Source organism: Mustela nigripes, chromosome 14, assembly GCF_022355385.1.
Source record: "Mustela nigripes isolate SB6536 chromosome 14, MUSNIG.SB6536, whole genome shotgun sequence".
Taxonomy (NCBI): domain Eukaryota; kingdom Metazoa; phylum Chordata; class Mammalia; order Carnivora; family Mustelidae; genus Mustela; species Mustela nigripes.
The window spans coordinates 82,216,333-82,235,687 of NC_081570.1; the positions used below are offsets into that span (position 1 = coordinate 82,216,333).

At 36.1% G+C, this 19,355-nt stretch overlaps 1 protein-coding gene and 1 pseudogene across 4 annotated transcripts in view; both read left to right on the forward strand.

Moving 5' to 3' along the window:
• Positions 1–1,078: 1,078 nt before the first annotated feature.
• PTBP2 (polypyrimidine tract binding protein 2) overlaps positions 1,079–19,355 on the forward strand; it is a 98,783-nt gene continuing 80,506 nt past the window's right edge. For 3 of the 4 annotated variants that reach the window (XM_059375470.1, XM_059375471.1, XM_059375472.1), the window contains exons 1-2: positions 1,229–1,313; positions 2,988–3,018. In XM_059375470.1, coding sequence (XP_059231453.1) covers positions 1,306–1,313; positions 2,988–3,018 — 39 coding nt within the window. In that variant the 5' untranslated portion in view covers positions 1,229–1,305. Of the gene's footprint in view, positions 1,314–2,987; positions 3,019–19,355 lie in introns of all 4 variants that reach the window. The other variant, XM_059375473.1, reaches the window with a different exon arrangement.
• Positions 8,633–8,748, forward strand: LOC132002293 (U4 spliceosomal RNA; annotated as a pseudogene).

The following is a 19,355-nucleotide window of genomic DNA, read 5'->3' on the forward strand; positions in this document are numbered from 1 at the left end:
ATATAATTTTGTGAATTATATAGAAAGTAGCATTTAGTACAGCGAAATTCCAATTAATAAAGGGGTAAGAGTGTTGCATGAAGGATGCACAGGAAAACCAGACTGGACACTGAGAGTAACTGGAGAAATATAGGGAATATTTTTCTTTTCTCAGGATTCTAAGTACATTTCTGTTTGTGTTGTGGTTGGGGGTGATGGGTGGAGAAGAGGGCAAATTGCTGGCAAAGTAGTCACCCACTGAGCAAATTTCCCCCAAATGGATGCTTGTTCAAACTTTGTTGAACCTCTGAAAAACATGTTAAAGAAAAGGTCCATTATGGTATTAGAATTAAAATGGGGACTGAGATACATGGAAAAGGGAGTTAATTTGTGTAGCCCATTTTAACGTTCCTTTCATCTCTAACCAGTGGTGAAGACTGAGGTACCACTCCCATCCCTACTTTCCCTTTGAAGCCCCCAAATGATAGATCCTAACTTACGATAGCATTTTTCGTCCCTACTCTTTATCACACAGCTCAAGCGGTCTTCTTTTCCATCTAGGGCATTGTGACTATTTCCTACAGGTGTCCACTAATCATCAGTTGAGGTGAGAATCACATTTTTCTCCAGCTGGCGTGGAAGGGTCTGGAAGCAAAAGCCTAGGTTTGGGTCTGATTCCTAATAAACAGTGGTCTCATTCAATGGGGTAAAGGTGTTTTGTTTTTTCTATCCGTTTTTGTTTTAGAGGATGGAGAGGGTCTGCAAATAAAAGATGGCGTAAAAGGAAAAACTATCAAATAGTTTTTCCTCGGCCCGGGTAGGTCGAGGGTAGCCAAGCTGGGACCTGCTTTGGAGAGAAAAGTGGAGGCTGCCTGTGGTAGTCCTAAGGTGCGGTTCAAGGACCACCCTCCCAAGGTGCAGGGCAGTGGGTGTGGAGGGTTGAGAGGTGCACCACCCACGCCTCTCAGGAAAGACATCAGGGACTTCTCAGTGCAAAACGCAGGAAGCCGCCGCGCTCTACATCAGCAGGCCCGGGCCCAGAGGGCGGAGGGCGAAGGGCGGAGGGCCCCCAGCGCGCGGCGGCGCGGAGGAAGCGACGGCGGCGGCGCCCACTCCCCCTCGTCCCCGCGCCCCGCCGCTCTCCTCCCGCAGCCGGGCGCCGGCGCGCTCGGGTCTTTCCGCCAGCGCCGCTGCCGCGCGCTGCCCTGTGCGCTCCGGCACCTTCGGCAATTTCCGTCAGGCCCTGGCCGCCATTTTCTCGCCGCTTGTGTGTCTCGCTGGCTGCGTGGCTCGGTTCTTGTGAGCGAAGCTTTGTCCGGTTCGGCAATGGACGGGTATGTAATGGGGCCAGCGAGGAGGTGTGTACGAGGGGAGTCGTACGGTTCTTCGGCCGGGTCCGGGGTCGTCCAGAAACCCTCCGGCGGCCCCTCCCTGGGCTTGGCTGCCGTTACCCAACCCCCGCCCCATCGCACACACCCCTCCCTTCGTTTCCCCCGGCGGGCTCTGGTCGAGAAAATGAGAAGAAAGCGGGCTTGTAGACTGGAGAGGCATTGGGGCGATGGCGGGGGCGACGACCTCGGAGGGGGAGCAGGCACCGGCTTGACGGCGGGGGATGGGGCGGGAACCCCAGAACGCCTGGCCCGTCCCTGCCCCCTCTTAGGAGCCATTTCGATCCGTAGCCTGGGACCCGAACCCTGGGTAGCCGCGCCTGTGGAAGCGAGTGTAGTGCCACAGAGGCCTGTGTGGGGGTGGCTAGGGGAGAGGAGAGAGGCATCTGTATGCACCCCAGCCGTCCCCAGCCTCCCCGGCCTCGCCCGGCCCGCCCTGGCAGGGGGAGATGCCGGTGGCGGGAGCTCGGGGGAAAGCTAAGTGGGAGCCGCTGGGGAAGGGGGGGGCGGGGAGGGCGTGCGGCGGCGCGAGGAAGGGGGATGTCATACTCCTTTGTTTTCACTTGAGTCTGGTAGTGGGGGCGGGAGACAGAAAAAATGCCTTTTTGTGGGGGCCTAAGAACATTCAAGGCTTGGCAAAAGGGCCCAGAAATTAAATCATCTTAAAAAATCAAGTGTTTGTGGTCGACATCAGTCACATGGGCAAAGGCCAACAGCCACGGCAGAAACAAGAGCAGAGAAGTCAACACAGGGCCATTTTTTGGTCACTTTGACCAGTTTCCGGAAAAACAAAAACAACTACAAAAAGCAAGACCCGTGCTGCATCTTTGATATCCCGAGTGGAGACAGAATGCTGAGGGACGTGAGGCAAGAGCTTTGGGAAATGATACTGACCCGGGTCTCCCTGGTACTTAATGCTCTACATCTGAAAAGACTCAAAGTGATTTAGCTAATTGTTAGAAAAGAGGCACCCTTGAGGGCGAAAATATAGCTCTATTCAGCCCTTCTGGGGGTTGTAAAAACCGTATCATTTAAAGAGCGTATTTATTAGAATCAGTGACAACATACGAAGAGCCAAATAAAATTTATTTTGATTGTTTGGAGTTTAGTGTTTTTAAAAGATATTATGGTTAGACCATATCAAAGTTAACAGTAACAAAACTTACATTATCCTAGAGGTTATCTAGAGATTGTTTTCCACATGAAATGTAAATCTAGAGAAGTTCACTATTTCACCAGATAAACATGGAAATTGATGACAGAACTTAGCAGTGGAATTGTTTCCTGATTCTATCAAGATAAAGAGTTGGTTTAAGTTTTAAATTAATAATTTAGGTGTACAAGCCTTGAGTAAATGGCATTCTAGTGTTTGGGGTTTTGTTCTTTTTGATATTTAAAGGGTTGTTTAAAAAATACAGGAAGTTTAGTGAATTTCATCTCAAGTTTGAAAGTAATTTCTAGAAAACAGTTGAAAATAGTACAGGGAGGCGTCACTGACTTGTTTTCCATTTGCATGATGAGTGGATGATTTATGAATGATGAACCACCCTAAAAAGTTTTAGAGTCCAACAGTGATCATTAGAAAAATAATGAGGTTGAAACTATTTTTTTTCTTCACAGAATTGTCACTGAGGTTGCAGTTGGCGTGAAGGTAGGAAAAAATTGAAACTAATGAAAACTGAATTGCTGAATCTGTTGTTACCACTGATGGAAATTTTCAGTTAGCTTTTGAAGTTACAGTTAACAAAAGTGTAAAGTGCTTTGTTGAATTTTAAAAAAGTTGGGTTATATAGTTTATAATCTAAATAGACAGAAACTTAGTTTTTCTAGAAAAGCAGTCTGTGAGAACATTTTAAAAAGTAGTTATGAATGCTGTTTAGGGTTGAAAACCCTATCAGACATGGCTTTTTATGAATATATAAATGATATCCCAGTTTTCTGAGGGAAAATTATGGTTTTAAATGGGTAGATATATGATTTGACCTAAATCATGTAATTTTGTTAATCTAAGATTTTTTTAAACTTTTCATTATGAATACTAAAATATGTATGTCAACAATGAACTACATTAGAAATCAGTTATCTTGATACTTAAACTTGTTTAGGCAATTAGCTTCAAATTAGAGTCAGAAGTTAAAAGCTGGTTTGGCTTTCCATTAAAGGAAAATAGGCCTTATGGTACAGATAATTTGGAATCTTTCCTCACTTTCTGGCCAGGGAAACTACTCCTTTAGACCTTAGTTCTAATGTTTAGGTCTTTTATTTCCTTGAATCCTTGCATATTTTAACAGATTAATATGTTAAAATTTTTGTTGGCAAACCTGTCTACCTTGTTGGGGCATGGTCCTTGTGTTCCCTTTTTTAAAATTTTTTCAAACCTGATACGTTCTTACAGGCCTTATACACAAATACTTGTTGAAGCAATGACATTTCCCCCTTTCAAGTGTGAGTAGTCTTGAGAGGATGGTGACTATAATATTTTTTGGAATTCTTAAAATTTCATCCACAACAATGTGGTATTCTTTAGAATACTTTAAGAGATATTTTGTTTTTTCTTATTTTTTGTTCTCTGCCCTATAATGCACTAGATATTTGTCTATACTTCAGTATTTAGGCTTATTTTTTGAGTTCATATTACGTAGATTGGGGGAGAAATAGTGAGCTTTTTCGGGGGAAGGTATTCTTATTTGGCAATGATACTTTCTAAGTTAAGGTAGTTGAAGGATTTGAAATCTGGAATAGGCCAAAAGTGCAAAATACAGAATGTAGACTTAACATCCAAATTGGTATCCTCTGGAATTTTGTAAAAGAATGAATGATACAAGTCTGAGTTGCCCACTATTAGTGTGGATGAGGAGAGAAGGAACTCAGACAAGAGGTAAGAAAAATGAGAAAAAGAATTGGATGTCCAGGTATGGTTTATTGGTTTTACCAGTTTTCTTTGTTAGTGGTTCGAGGAGAAGAAAATTGGAAAATGATATGAAAATAATTGCTAACCTTTTTTTTAATCCATTGTTGAACATAAAACTTTGAATAACTGGAGTTTTGTTTTACGAACTTTTCTGAGGTAGTGATTAAGAATTTTTGCTTGGGAGTGAAGCCTGTATATTAGTAATTAAGTTTTCATATATATATTTTTTTAATGTACATGGTTAAAATTCATAGTGGTAAATATTTCTCCCTGAGTTCTAGTCCTATTTCTCAGGTGTAGTTAATTATGTTAAATTTTTTCTGGTGCATTTTTTTCCTGAAGTATTAATAGTTTGTATATTATCAAACAGTGGTATCCTTGCTTGTTTATACAGATGAGTTCATACCATGTGTACTGGCTCACATCTTGCCTTTTTAAAAAAATAACTTTACTGGAGCACCTGGGTGGCTCAGTGGGTTAGCCTCTGCCTTCAGCTTGGGTCATGGTCTGAGGGTCCTGGGATCGAGGCCCGCATCAGGCTCTGCTCAGCAGGGAGCCTGCTTCCTCCTCTCTCTGTCTGCCTCTCTGCCTACTTGTGATCTCCCTCTCTGTCAAATAAATAAATAAAATCTTTAAGAAAAAAAGATTTAAAAACAACAGCAACAAAAAACGGAGCTTTTAAAAAAATAGCTTTATTGAGATAAAATTTGATATAAAATAAACTTCACATATCTAAAGTGTACAATTTTTTGACATGTGAATACACTTAGGAGACCACTTAGGAGACAACAAAGATAATGAACCCGTGTTAGTATTGTTTGCCCTGCCTTTCCTCAAGCAACCATTGATGTACTTTCTGTCACTACAGGTTAGTTTGCATTTTTAAAAATTTTAAATGAATCAAAATGTACCTCCCCCCCTTCTTTTTTGGTCTTTTTTCCCTCAGTGTAATTATTTTGAGATTTACTTATGTTTGTCAATAGTCCATTACTTTTTCTTGCTTAGTAATACTACATTTTATGGATATACAGCAGTTTGTTTATCCATTCAACTCTTGAACATTTGAGTTGTTTCCAGTTTTTGAATATTGTAAATAATGCTGGCGTGGATATACTTACAAAAGTCTGTGGGAACTTTCATATCTCTTGGGGAAATACCTTTGATTGGAATGCCTGGATCATATGGTAGGCATATGCTTTTAACTTTTTAAAGTTTTAAGAAACGGCAGACCATTTTCCAAAGTGGTTGTACTATTTTACATTGCCACCAGTAGGATGTGAGATATCCAGTCCTTCCATATTCTCTCCAATACCTGTGATTGTTTTTGATTGGAGACATTCTGGTAGGTGTGGAGTGGTAATCTCCTTGTGGTTTTAATTTGCATTTCTCTAATATCTATGATATTGATTATCTTTTCATGTACTTTAAAAAAAAATTATTTATTTATTTGACAGAGATCACAAGTAGATGGAGAGGCAGGCAAAGAGAGAGAGGAAGAAGCAGGCTCCCTGCTGAGCAGAGAGGCTGATGTGGGGCTCCATCCCAGAACCCTGGGAATATGACCTGAGCTGAAGGCAGAAGCTTTAACCCACTGAGCCAGCCAGGCCCCCCTTTTCATGTACTTTTTGCCACCTGTATATCATCTTGGATGATGTGTCTCTGTATCACTTGCCCACTTTTTGAATTGGGTTACTGTTGACTTTTAAGAGGTCTTCATTCTGGTTATAAGTCCTTAATCAGATACATGGTTAATATTTCCTACTATTTGTGTTAGCTTTCTCAGTAATGCCTTTTAAAGAACAGCAGTTTTCAATTCTAATGAACTGAAGTTTGCCAGTTTTATCTTGTAGGTCTCGTGCTTTTGTTGTCATATCTAAGCCATCTTTGCCTAACCCAAGGTCACAAGATGTTCTCCTTTGATTTGTGATTGAAGTTTTACAGTTTTTGGTTTTGCATTTAAGTTTCTTTGAGTTAATTTTTTTTTTTTTTTGTAGATTTTATTTCTTTATTTGACAGAGATCACAAGTAGACAAAGTGATAGGCAGCGGGGTTGGGGGGGGGGCGGAGCTGAGCAGAGAGCCCCATGTGGGTCTTGATCCCAGGACCCTGAGATCATGACCTAAGTGTAAGGCAGAGGCTTAACCCACTGAGCCACCCAGGTGCCCCATTTAATTTTTTTTAATATGTGCAAAAATAAGTCAGCATTTTTTGTTTCGGGGTATGGACTTAAACTTTTTCCAGCACCATTTGTTGAAAAGGCTGTCCTTTGTTCATTGAATTGGCTTTGCACCTTTGTCAAAAATCAACTATCTTTTTATGCATCATTCTATTTCTGTACTGTATCCTTTTCTTTTGACCCATTTTTGTCCTTCCAGATGCCTAAAACCTGATGTCTTAATTACTATGATTTTATATTAAATTGTCTTGAAATCTAGCAGTCATGGTCCTCTTTGTTCTTTCTCAGAGTTGTTTTGGCTCTTCCCATGTCCTTTTTTATATGAGTCAATTTCTACAAAAACGCTTGCTGGGATTTTATTGGAGTTAACTTGAATGTGTAAAGCAGTTTGAGGTAAACTGACATCCTAACAGTCTTGAGTTTTCAAACTCATGAACACAACTCCTCTTTCTCTTTACCTAGATCTTCTTTTAATTTCCTCCAGAAGTGTTTTTAGTGTATAGTTTCTGTACATTTTTGTCAGATTTATCCCTATTTCATGTTTTTTGGTGCTATTGTAAATGGTGATGATTTAAAATTTTCAGTTTCCAGTTGTTACTAGTGTAAAGAAATACAAATATTTTTGCATGTTCTTGTATTCTTTACTCTTGCTAAACTCACTTGTAGATACCGACATTTTTTTTGTAGATATCAGATTTTCACACATACTTACCTTTTTCATTTCCTGTCTGGATGCCGTTTTTTCCTGCCTGTGGCATCTTGTGCAGTGCTGAGTAGAAGTGATGAGAGCAAGCATCTTTACTATGTTCCCTATGTCAGGGCGAACCCCTATATGATATTATTTCTTAAATGTTTGGGGGGGGCACCTGGGTGGCTCAGTGGGTTAAAGCCTCTGCCTTCGGCTCAGGTTATGATCCCAGGATTCTGGGATCGAGCCCCTCATCGGGCTCTCTGCTCAGCAGGGAGCCTGCTTCCTCCTCTCTCTCTGCCTGCTTCTCTGCCTACTTGTGATCTCTGTCTGTCAAATAAATAAATAAAATCTTTAAAAAAAAATGTTTGGGGGCAATTCACCAGTGAAATTGTGTGGGCCTGATGTTTGTTTTCTTTGTGGAAGTTTTAAATGATACCTTTATTTAATTAGATATAGGACTATTTGGGTTATCTTTTTCTTCTTAAGTGAGCTTTGATAAATTTGTACCTTCTGTAGAATTAGTCCATTTCATCCAAGTTACTGAATTTATTTGCATAGTCATTTATGATACTACCCTTTTATACTCTTGATGTCTGTAGAATCTGTAGTGATGTCACTTCTCTCATTCCTTATACTGATAATTTGTCTTTTTTTTCCTTGTCATTTTAGCTAGAGATTAATTTGTTAATATTCTCCAAAAATCATCTTTTGGTTTCACTGCGTTTTCTGTTTCCTATTTTATTGATCTGCTGTTTTAGTTTTCTTCTGCTTTCCATTTAGTTCTTTTCCAACTTAGTTATGTTGATGCTGGTATCATTAATATGATACCTCTTCTAATATAGAGGCTTACTGCTTTGTATTTCCCTTTTAAGTACAGCTTTCATGGCATCTCTCAAATTTTGACATGCATACTTTTTATTCAGCTCAAATACATTCTGATATACTTTTGACCCATGTATTATTCAGAAGTATGTTATTTATTTAATTGCCAGATATTTGGAGTTTTCCATAGATGTTTCTGTTACTCTAATTTCATTGTAGCTAGAGGACATATTGTAAGACTTGAATCGTTTGTAAGTTTGTTGAGACTTGTTTTATCACCCAAATATGTAACTTACATTTTACATGTATTTAATAGGGGTGTGTATTCTGCTGTTGGGTAGTGTTCTATAAATAGCAATTAGATTAAGTTTATTGATAATGTTGACGTGATTTCTGTATGGGAGTATCTGTTTCTCCACACCCTTTTGCAGTTCTGGGTTTTAGAAAAATTTAGACTGTTAGTTAATTTTAGGCTAAAAGAGTGCTTTTAATAATTTACGTTTTTGAAATGGATGAGATTTGACCTTATATGTCTTGTCCTGTGAACTGCCTCTATATACCTGACCTATCTTAATGTTCATTTTTATTAGATTTCTGTGTAAAAATTGACTGATACCATATTCATTGTAGGTACATTTTCTTCTTTTATTTGAATTTTTTTCCCTAGCTTTGTGCAGTGACGGTATCATATCCAATGAGGTTTATCCAAGGCACTATTATTGCTAATTGGATATTTTTTCCTTTGGGTTTCCTCAGGTAGTTTTGGGCATATAGATTTATTTGTATTATTAAGTAGTATAATTTCTTCTTTTTTTTGTAGTTTATTTAATCTTGAACATTTTTAGCTTCTTCCATCTTTTAAAAAGGATTATAATAGCTTTGAAGATTAAATCTGATTATGTAGAAAAAGTATTTTTCACAACTAGGTCTTCAGTTAATGTTAACTGATTTACACTACATACAGAATATTCAAATTTTTTAGCTTTAGGATATGTTGAAATTTCATTTTTCATTATCTTTATAAATTTGCTGTAGTTACTCAGTTGATTTGAGACACTCCTTTTTTGGTTAGCCTAGTGAGAGTATAAAAGGAAGTTTATAAATTTTTAATAAGAGATCTGCATTTCTTTAAAATGGTTTTTTACATTTCTTGTAATTTGTAATTTCAGGGTTTCATTTCTATACCCTTAACCATTTGCCACTGTGAAATCTTTGCAAAGTAATTGGACTGTTACTTGGAAAACAAAAATTCCTGAAGTGATTGCATAGTAATTCCAGATGATACTCAGTATGGTAAAATGTTAACTTTTTGGGTGGAAATTTTAAATAGTGAAATTTGTTACAGTTCTCTTACTAAATGAACTAAAGGAAGCCTTTAAGACTGGACAATTAATAAAGAATTTAGTGGTTAAAATAGGTTGTTAGCATTTTCCAAGTTGGATTTCACTAGTATTTTGAAAGCACTGTTGTAAAGTGCTGAACTTAACTGTATAAGTTTTGGTATAGCTCTTGAATTTATCAACATTGGCTGTTTAGATAGTTGCAATGAAGTAATGCCAACTGTTACTTGTTAACAATTGAACATAAGTGATTGTTTATAATAGGTATGTTACTGAAAACTTTTATTCAGGATTTTAGATTCTGATGTTTCTTAAAATGCTTTATAGATATTCATGCTTAGGTATTTACATTAGAATTTCCAGTTGCAGACTTTTTTAGTGTGTCTACTAAATGACAACATTGTTAATTTAATTTGTAACTCAAAGGCTGAGGGAATATGTGCTAATTGAGGGTAGAGGTATTCAACAATAAGTTGTTTTATTGCTCCTCTATCATCAATAGTACCTGTTAAGTAGTACATACTCAGTAAATAATTAATGACTCCTAAAGGTCTCTGGCTTCAGTACTCTTATAATCTTGTAAGCCACTTATCAATAAAAAGATAGACACCAATTTTATTTTACAACTTTCTTCCTTTTAGCTGTAAATATGAAAGAGCTATGTCTTTTAGGACCTTGTGTAGTTGAAGAGATGAGTACCTAACATTTAAGCATGTGCCATATGGCCATGATAGGAGAGATTGGTTTGGTTTGGTAGGATCTGAGTAGAGTTCACAAAAGTAGTGAATTGTGATATATGCATTGTAAATAATTTGGGATAGGAGGTAAGTTGTATATGTTGAGGGAATGACATGGCCAAAGTTGTGTTGATGGACTGGCGCAAATTCACAAACACAGAATAGCTTCTGTAGCAATAGGTTCGTTCGTATAAGGGTTTGTTGTATGGATATGAGAGAAAAAGAAGATGGCAGTATGTTGTAGAAAGCCTCAAGTGCAGGTTATGAAATTTGTACTTCATCTGGTAAGCACTACTCTGTATACCTTTAAGTTCCCATTCATAAAAGTAGCTCACTATTATGCTGTTTTTGGAATTTGGAGAATGAACTCTGAAGATTGGTTTTGGTATTACATGGAATGCTATGAATTAGAATAATGAGTCTTTGTAAATGTTAATATTTTGATCTCTTATTTGGTCGATTTGTATTGCTAAATTGTAATAGCTTTCTTAGTTTTAGATGTACTGTAGTAGGGGTTAACTTGGCTAAGTAATATTTTTACTTTAGAAGTAATAAAGTGTCACAGAAACTTACGACAGATGAGTGTTTTTGAAGAATGATTCATTTAATATATTGTGAATTTTGAACATAGAAAAAGGCAATAGTTATCATGAACCAATATTTAACCTGTCACTTAGTCCCAATAATCATCAATAAACCATTGGTAAAATTTGTGATATCCACTCTACTCTTCTCGTCCCGTAGTATTTTGAGACAAGTTGCAATTACTGTATTTTCATTATTACTGTTATTTTTTTTTTAAAGAGAGAGAGTACTTCAGCAGGTGGGGAGGGGCATAGGATAAGGAAGGGGAGAGAAAGAATCTTAAGCATGGAGCCTGACATGGGACTTGATTTCATGACCCTGAGATCATAACCTGAACTGAAATCAAGAGTCAGATTCTTAAATGACTGAGCCACCCAGGCACCCCTGTATTACTTTATTTGTAAATGTTTTGGTGTGTCTCTAAAAGGAAAGGACTCTCTCTCTTTCTCTCCTGTTTCCTTTTTTAAAAAAATATAATCACAATACTGTTAATTCCTTGATGTTATCAAGTGCCAATTCTATGTTAAAATTTTACTTGACTCATGAAAGTCAGTGTTTTTGCAGTTTTTTTTTTTTTTAGTGGGAGGGGAAGATCAGGATCAAGTAAGATGAACACATTCAGTATATCGATATGCCTGTTTTATTTCTTTTAATCTGCAAGTTCTCCTTTCACTCCTGTGGGTTTTTTGGTTTTCTTTTGTTTTACATTGCATTTTATTTTCGAAGAAAACTTGTTGGTCCCACAGAGTTGCCCCAGTCTGCAACTACTGATTGTGTTCTGATGTTGTAATTTAAAATGCTCATGTATCATGGGTATTGGATCTAGAGACTATCATATTCTCTTTTTGCTTGTTTTTTGGTAATATTTTATAAGCTGTGGTATGTTTTTTTCATTAGAAGACATGTGTTGCATGATGTGTGTGTGCGTGTGTGTGTATGTATAGTGTTATTCCCAGTAATATTTCTTGTAATAACTTCTTTCTCCTTGTTTGTGGTCAGCGTAGTCTGTGCGCGGTAAACATCTGTTCATCAGTTCTCTTAAAGAATATGTAAAAGAAGTGTATCTTAAAGTTCACTTATAATTTGTATAATAGAAGCACAATATTTAATGTAAATTGAAGTTATTGATGGTGGACAAGAATGTTTTTTCAATGGAGGTTTTGTCAAGTTAAGAACATGTGATCTAGAATTTGCTAGTAAGCTAGGTTTTGGCCTCTATAACATTGAAGGTAATCTCTAAGCTTTAGTTTAACAAATTTTTAAGTGGTTTTAATTTAATAGGACCTACCTCAAAGTTAATTTTGAAGATGAGATAACACATAAAATTTAGCACAGAAGGGCACATAAGTGCTCAAATGATGATCATGATTGTTACTATAGTTCTTTATATACCTTATTTGGAAGGTGCACCACCTCTGGATGCCAAATAATATAAATTTTTTACATAGCTATTAGACATAATTTTTTGTCTAAAGTTTAAATTTTTTAAATTGAAGTGTAGTTAACATATAGTATTAATTTCAAGTGTACATCATTTAAAAATAGTTTATTATAATTATTAATTTTCTTTTTAATAATATCTGTGCCTAGTGTGGGATTGAAACACATGATTCCATAATGAAGAGTCACATGCCCCTTTCACTGAGCCAGCCAGGTGCCCTCTCGAGTGTACATTTTAAATTTTTAAGAGAACCTGGAGTCTGTGTTAAAGAGATAACACTCAGATAACACTAAAGAGAGAATTGGTTAACTGAAAGATAAAAGTTACTTGATTTAACAAAGAGCAACAAAAAGATGAAAATAGTTGAGGGGTTAAAAGATACAGAGGAAAGAAAGAGGAATTCTAACAAGTATCTAATTAGAGTACCAGAAAGAGAAAGTAAAGATTGCAAAGAGAAGCAGAATATGAAAGTTTAAAATAGAAGAGTCATAATTTTCCGGAATTGATGAGCTTTGTGCATTTTTAGGTTTAGGAAGCATAAGAAAACTTAAGACCCATCATAGTTAAAGAGCAGACCATCAGACCCAGAGCTCTTTAAAGCAGCCATAGAAAAATCAGATTTCTTAAGAAAGAATAAAAACTGGAAAGATACAAAATGCTGCTTCAACATAGGGGTGCAGAAGATAGTGAAATAGTATCTTCAAGGTGTTGAATAAAAATAACTACCTATTCTATAATCAGCTTAATTATCACTTAGAAAAACAAAATAGGAGTGCCTGGGTGGCTCAGTGAGTTAAAGCCTCTGCCTTCGGTTTAGGTCATGATCCCAGGGTCCTGGGATCGAGCCCCACATCGGGCTCTCTGCTCAGCAGGAAGTTGGCTTCCTCCTCTCTCTCTGCCTTCCTCTCTGCCTGCTTGTGATCTCTCTCTGTCAAACAAATAAATAAAATCTTTAAAGAAAAAAAAAAAGAAAAAATAGTGACATTGTCAGAAACACATCAAGCACCTCCTCTCTGTCAAGAAAAGCAATTGGGGAAATTGATCAGCAGACCCACTGAAGAATTTCTAGAGGTTGTACTTTAGAAAGTAGGTCGATGACTCCAGAAAGGAGGTTTTGAGGTGGGAGAAGTAAGGTTAACCAAGAAATTGGTAGGACTGTGGGTAAATTTAATTGCAGTATAAGAAAGTAATGGCAGTGATTGATTTGGATTTTAAAAAATAGGACTAAAAATATTATATCATAATAACACAAAAGGGAGTATCGAGTAGCTGATGTTTAAGTTCTGACATTGTAGTATTGTTTTGAGCTGTGTTGTCCATTATAGTAGCAACTAGTCATATATGATTATTGAGCACTTGATGTGTGACTAGTCTAAACTAATCTCCAGTTGTAAAATGCACATAAATTTCCAAAACAGTATGATAAAAAAAGAATGTAATTTTTATACCTATTACATATTTACAATATTTTGAATTAAATATTATTTGTATCCTTTTTACTTTCTAAAATATGACTATTACAACATTTGTAAGATCTTAAGTGTTGCTCATCTTACATTTCTTTTGGACATTACCAGTCTGGAGGATGGAAATTTCTTTTTTTTTTTTTTCTTTTTTTTTTTTTTTAAGATTTTATTTATTTATCCAACAGACAGAGATCACAGGCAGAGAGGCAGGCAGAGAGAGAGAGGAAGGGAAGCGGGCTCCCTGCTGAGCAGAGAGCCTGATGCGGGCCTCGATCCTAGGACCCTGAGATCATGACCTGAGCAGAAGGCAGCGGCTTAACCCACTAAGCCACCCAGGCGCCCAAGGAGGATGGAAATTTCAAGTCCAAAGTGAATCAGTTAAGTTTACATTTTAAAATTGTAATGGTCAGCATAGTAAAAATAGGGATAAGGGCATATAACTTCTAAGATAATTGGAGGATGGGGGTGACTAAAATTAAAGTCATCCAAAAGAAGTTGGGGGAATAAAGGGAAAATAATAGGATGCAAAGTGAATTCATTTTAATTGTTTTAAAGGTTCTGTGGAGGATTCCTTTGAAAATGTAGAATTTTGGAGGGCATAGAGTTGGGTCTCATTGAACCCTGATTATCTCCCAAAGTCTCCATTTTCCAGATACCATGACATTGGGAGTTATAACTTCAGCATGTGAATTTTAGGCATCATTAACGTTCAGTTCATTGCATCCTCCATATACTTTCCCTCTATTTTTACCTTAGGTAACCATTATCTTGAATTTGGTGTTTACCTTTCCTGTGTATACTTTCCCTGTGTGTGTTGTTTATCTTTTTGTATATTAAGAAATATATGGTTTTGTTTTGCATGTTTAGCTTATGTCTGGGCCACATACTGTGTGTTTTCTGTAACTTGTCCTTTCCGTTTGTATTATTTTTACTTTTTAACCTAATCTTATATGTGGCTCTAATTCATTCGCTTTCATTGCCATTTGGTATGTGATTATGAGTGTACCATTACCCTATTGATAAATACTGAGGTTGTTTCTAAATTTTTCCTGTTACAAATTGTGAGTATTCTTGTGCATATTATCAATAATTGTTACTATTCAAGTTTCTCTGGAGGTGGAATCACTGGATTATAGTGTGTGTCTATTTTCAATTTAGTTACATGTTGCATTTCTCAGTGGTTGTACTAATTGATACTCTACTAGCAGTGTATGAGAAATTGTTTCTGCACATCTTTTCTGATAATTGACATTGTTGGACTTTTTAATTGTCCGTCTAAGGAACATGTTAATGGTGTCTTGTTTAAGCTTGAATTCCCTGAGTATGAATGATACATTTTCTTAGTTTATAGGCCACTAATGTTGTTACTCTGTTAAATACCTGCTTATACAGTCAGTCCACTTTCTTTTTAATGTAATTTTTAGTCTTTTTTCTGGGAGTTTTTATATATTGTAGATACTAAAGCCAGGTTGCTTACATATACTGTAATTAACTCATGTCTATGGCTTGTTTTTTGTTTTTTTGTTTTTTTTAATTGATGAATAGAATTTGGAAATTTTAACATCACATTTATGTTTTGGTTTTAAGAAATTTTTCTTTAACTCGGGTTCTTACATACGGTGACTTTATTTTGAAAGTTTTTTGAAATTTTTGGTTTTCACATTTAAGGCCTCAGTCTACCTGGAATTTAATTTTTGTATAGTGTATTATCAAGGTTTAAATGACTTTTTCCCCCCCTATGGGTAACAGATTTAGTATCCACTTAATTGAATAGTTCATGTTTTTTCCCCAGTGATCTGCAGTGTCAGCTCTCAGGTTTCCATACATGCATGGAACTGTTTCTGGACTATCTATTCTGTTTCATTGTTTATTTGTACCATTGTGTCTTAATTTACTGAAGCATCTTGGAATCTTGTGGGGTGAATTTCACAACTTTGTTCTTCAGAATTGTTTTGAAGAACATTTTCTTTATCATGTGTATTTTAAGATCATTTGGCTGAGTTCCGTGAAGACTTTGGGTTTCTAGTGTATTGCACTAAGTTTATAAGATAATGGGGGGAGTATTTACATTACCAATACAATAAGATGGCAATACTTGAACTCAAAGGGAGAGACCTATAACATCTCTTTGAAAAATTTTACTCTTTCTTCCATATAACATTTTCTCTAATTATAGAGGTTATGCTTAATGCTTTAGGCAAAAAGGAAAATAAATTAAAGCAACAGTGATTTTACCCAAGTTAATTAGCACTATACGTACTTCCATCATTTCCCCTGTGTATTACAAGGATTTTAAGCAGCTTATATGTAAAGGGTGAGGAAAGAGGGATACTTTGACAAATAGTTGAATTTCTTTCAAAGTTAGTGGTTTATTCAGTGTTTTCCTAGAAAATTAGGTTTTACTGGGCTTCAGATTTCTCAGAATTGTATAGCATTTTGTATTGCTGATATTAAATATTTATATTCTGTTTATTTCTCTTGTCAGAGACATTTCACTAGTCTGTACAAAGAACCAACTTTTCTATTTTTTTTTGTTTCCATAATTCATTAGTCTCTGTTTTTATCTTTATTTTTTTGCTTCATGCCAGACTTGTTTTATAGTCCACTTTAGATCCTGAACTCATTGAGTTTCTTGTTTAAAAAATACATTCAAGATGAAGGAAGATTAGGTGATACTTTTGGCAATAAGTTTTTGCTTTTAGAGGTCTCTTTTAAGTTGAGAAATAATCGACATATAATGCTGTTTCACATGTACAGCATAATGATTTGATATATGTGTATGTTATAAAACAGTTACCTGAGTAGATTTAGTTAACTATATGTGGTGATAAATGTATCACCACACATAGTTAAAAAAATTTTTTCCTTATAATGAGAATTTTTAAGATTTTACTCTATTAGCTCTTCAACGCATACAATGCAAAAACAGTAACAGCGCTGTTCATTGCGTCTCCAGGATTCATTTATCTTGTAACTGCCAACAAAACATAACTTGTATGTTTTGGCCATCCATTTTGTCTATCCTTTACCTCTGGCAATCACCCATTTGTTTTTTGTATATGTGAGTTCAGTGTTTAGTTTTTGTTTTTGTTTTTTTAAATCAGATTTTACATGTAAGTGAGATCATACATAACAGTATTTGTCTTTCTCTGACTTAGCATAATATCCTCAAGGTCCATCCATGTTGTTGTAAATGGTAGGATTTCCTTTTTTTTGTTTAAATGCCTGAATAATATTCCACACCACATTGTCTTTATCCATTCATCCATCGAAGGACATTTAGGTTAGTTTCCATGGCTTGGTTGTAAATTTTGCAGTGGCCAATAGGCATCTTTTTTGAGATCGTGATTTCCTCTCCTTCAGGTATATTCCCAGGAGTGGGATTGCTAGATTGTATAATGATACTTTAACAAAATTCGTGGGTGGGGGGGACCTTTACTGTTTTCCATAGTGGCTGCCCAGTTTACATTCCTACCAGTAGTATACAAGGAATCTCTTTTTTCCACATTCTCACCAATACTTTTTATTTCTTGTCTTTTTGATAATAGCCTTTCTAACAGGTGTGAGGTGGTACTTCATTGTGGTTTTGAATTGCATTACTCTGATGATCTGTGATGTTGAGTACTTTCTTACATACTTATTGGCCATATACCTGTCTTCTTTGGAAAGATGTTTATTCAGATCATCTGCCCATTTTTAATTGTTTTACTTTTTTCTGAGTCATATGAGTTCTTTATATTATAATTCTTGAATATTATCAAGTACCATAGTATCCCCTTATTCCCAGGGGGTACATTCTATCCAGTGGATGCCTAAAACTAAATAGTACCTAATCCTATATATATTGAGTTTTTTGCTGTACATGCATACTTGTAAACTTTAACTTACAAATGAGGTACAGTAAGTGATTAGCAACAATAACTAATAAAATAGTACCATTTATAGTTAGGTGAATTTGATCTCTCTCTCTCTCTGAGAATGTTTTATTGTACTGTACTTACTCACCCTTCTTGTGATTGGATAAAATGGCTACGTGATGAGATGAAGTGAGTGAATGACACAGGCATTGTGATGTAGGATTAGGATAGTATTGACCTTCTGAACAGTACTTCCGAAGAGGGATCATCTGCTTCCAGACTGCAGTTGAATATGTGAAATTACATGTAGATAAGAGGGGCAACTGTTTATGACTTGGAAATATTTTCTCACATTCTGGAGGTCTTTAGGTTGCCTTTGCTTTTGTGTCAAATCCAAAAAATCATTACCTAGGCTGTGTTAAGGAGCTTATCACCTGTGTTTTTTTTCTAGGAGTTTTATGGTTTCAGGTCTTATGTTCAAGTATTTAACCTGTTTTGAGTTAATTTTTGTGTATGGTATGAGGTAGTATTCTAGTTTCATTCTTTTGCATGTAGCTGTTCAGTTTTCCTAGTATCATTTATTGAATAGACTTTGTTTCCCCATTTTATGTTTTTGGCTTCTTTGTCATAAACTAATTGACCCTAAATATGTGGGATTTTTGTTCCACTAATCTGTGTATCTGGTTTTTATGCCAGTACCATCCTAATTTTGATTACTAGTTTGAAATCAGGAAGTGCAATGCCTCCGGCTTTCTTGTTATTTCTCAAAATCACTTCGGCTATATGGGTCCTTTGCAGTTCCATACAAATAGTAGGATTGTGTAGTCTATGTCTGTGAAAAATGCCACTGGAATTTTGATAGGGATTACATTGAAACTAGATTGCTTTGGGTAGTATGAACATTTAACAAGTATTGATTTTTCTAATCCGTGGGCACAAAATGTCTTTCCATATATTTGTCAATTTTTTCATTTTAATTTTTTAAGCTTCATTTTTAAACATTCAAGATCACATAAAAGTGGTATGACTGGTATAGTAATACACAAATCCTTCCTTTTGGAGAACATTAAAGGAAATCTAGATAATTTTATACCATCCCTAAGTATTTTATTGTGTGTCTCTAACAGATGTAATCTCCTCAGGATGATATTCATACCATTGTTATACTTAAATAAAATATAAAATAGTTTGTTAATATAATCTAATTTCCAATAGTAGTCCAAATTTCCCAATTGCCTTGAAAATGTCTTTCCCCCCTTTCAAATCAGGAATCAAGGGAAGTCGATATGTTGATTTAGTTAATGTCTTTTTAAAAAAATTTTTTTAAACTTTTTTAAAAGATTTTATTTATTTTTTTGACAGAGATTACAAGTAGGCAGAGAGGCAGGCAGAGAGAGAGAAGGGGAAGCAGGCTCCCCACCGAGCAGAGAGCCCCATGTGGGGCTTGATCCCAGGACTCTGAGATCATGGCCTGAATGTAAGGCAGAGGCTTAACCCACTGAGCCACCCAGGTTCCCCTAGTGAATGCCTTTTAAGTCTCTTTATAAAGAGAAACTGGGTCATCTATGTGATTTTCTACTTTGTTGATTTTGGTGATTATACCTCCATGTCATTTGGTATGTTCCTCATACCTTATTTCTTGAGCCAGTAAGAACTCGTAACACGGATAGCTTTGATACTTACTTGCTTGAAGTACCATTTCTTGGTCCAGACCCCTATTAGCCATTTCTTTATGAAAATTCTGGTTCCTCTGGGTGGGTAGTGGTCCTTAGAGACCACAGTAATGTGAGAGCAAAGGTGTTAATTGCTGTTAGGTTGTTATTACTTCAAAGCTCTTTTAGTGGACAGAGCTAGTAGTGTTTTGAAGACAAATACTGTGAGCTCATTTGTTATTTTCAGCTTATATTTAACTTTATAATTTTTACTTTTCTGATTTAATATTTGTACCTCTTGTACATTGAA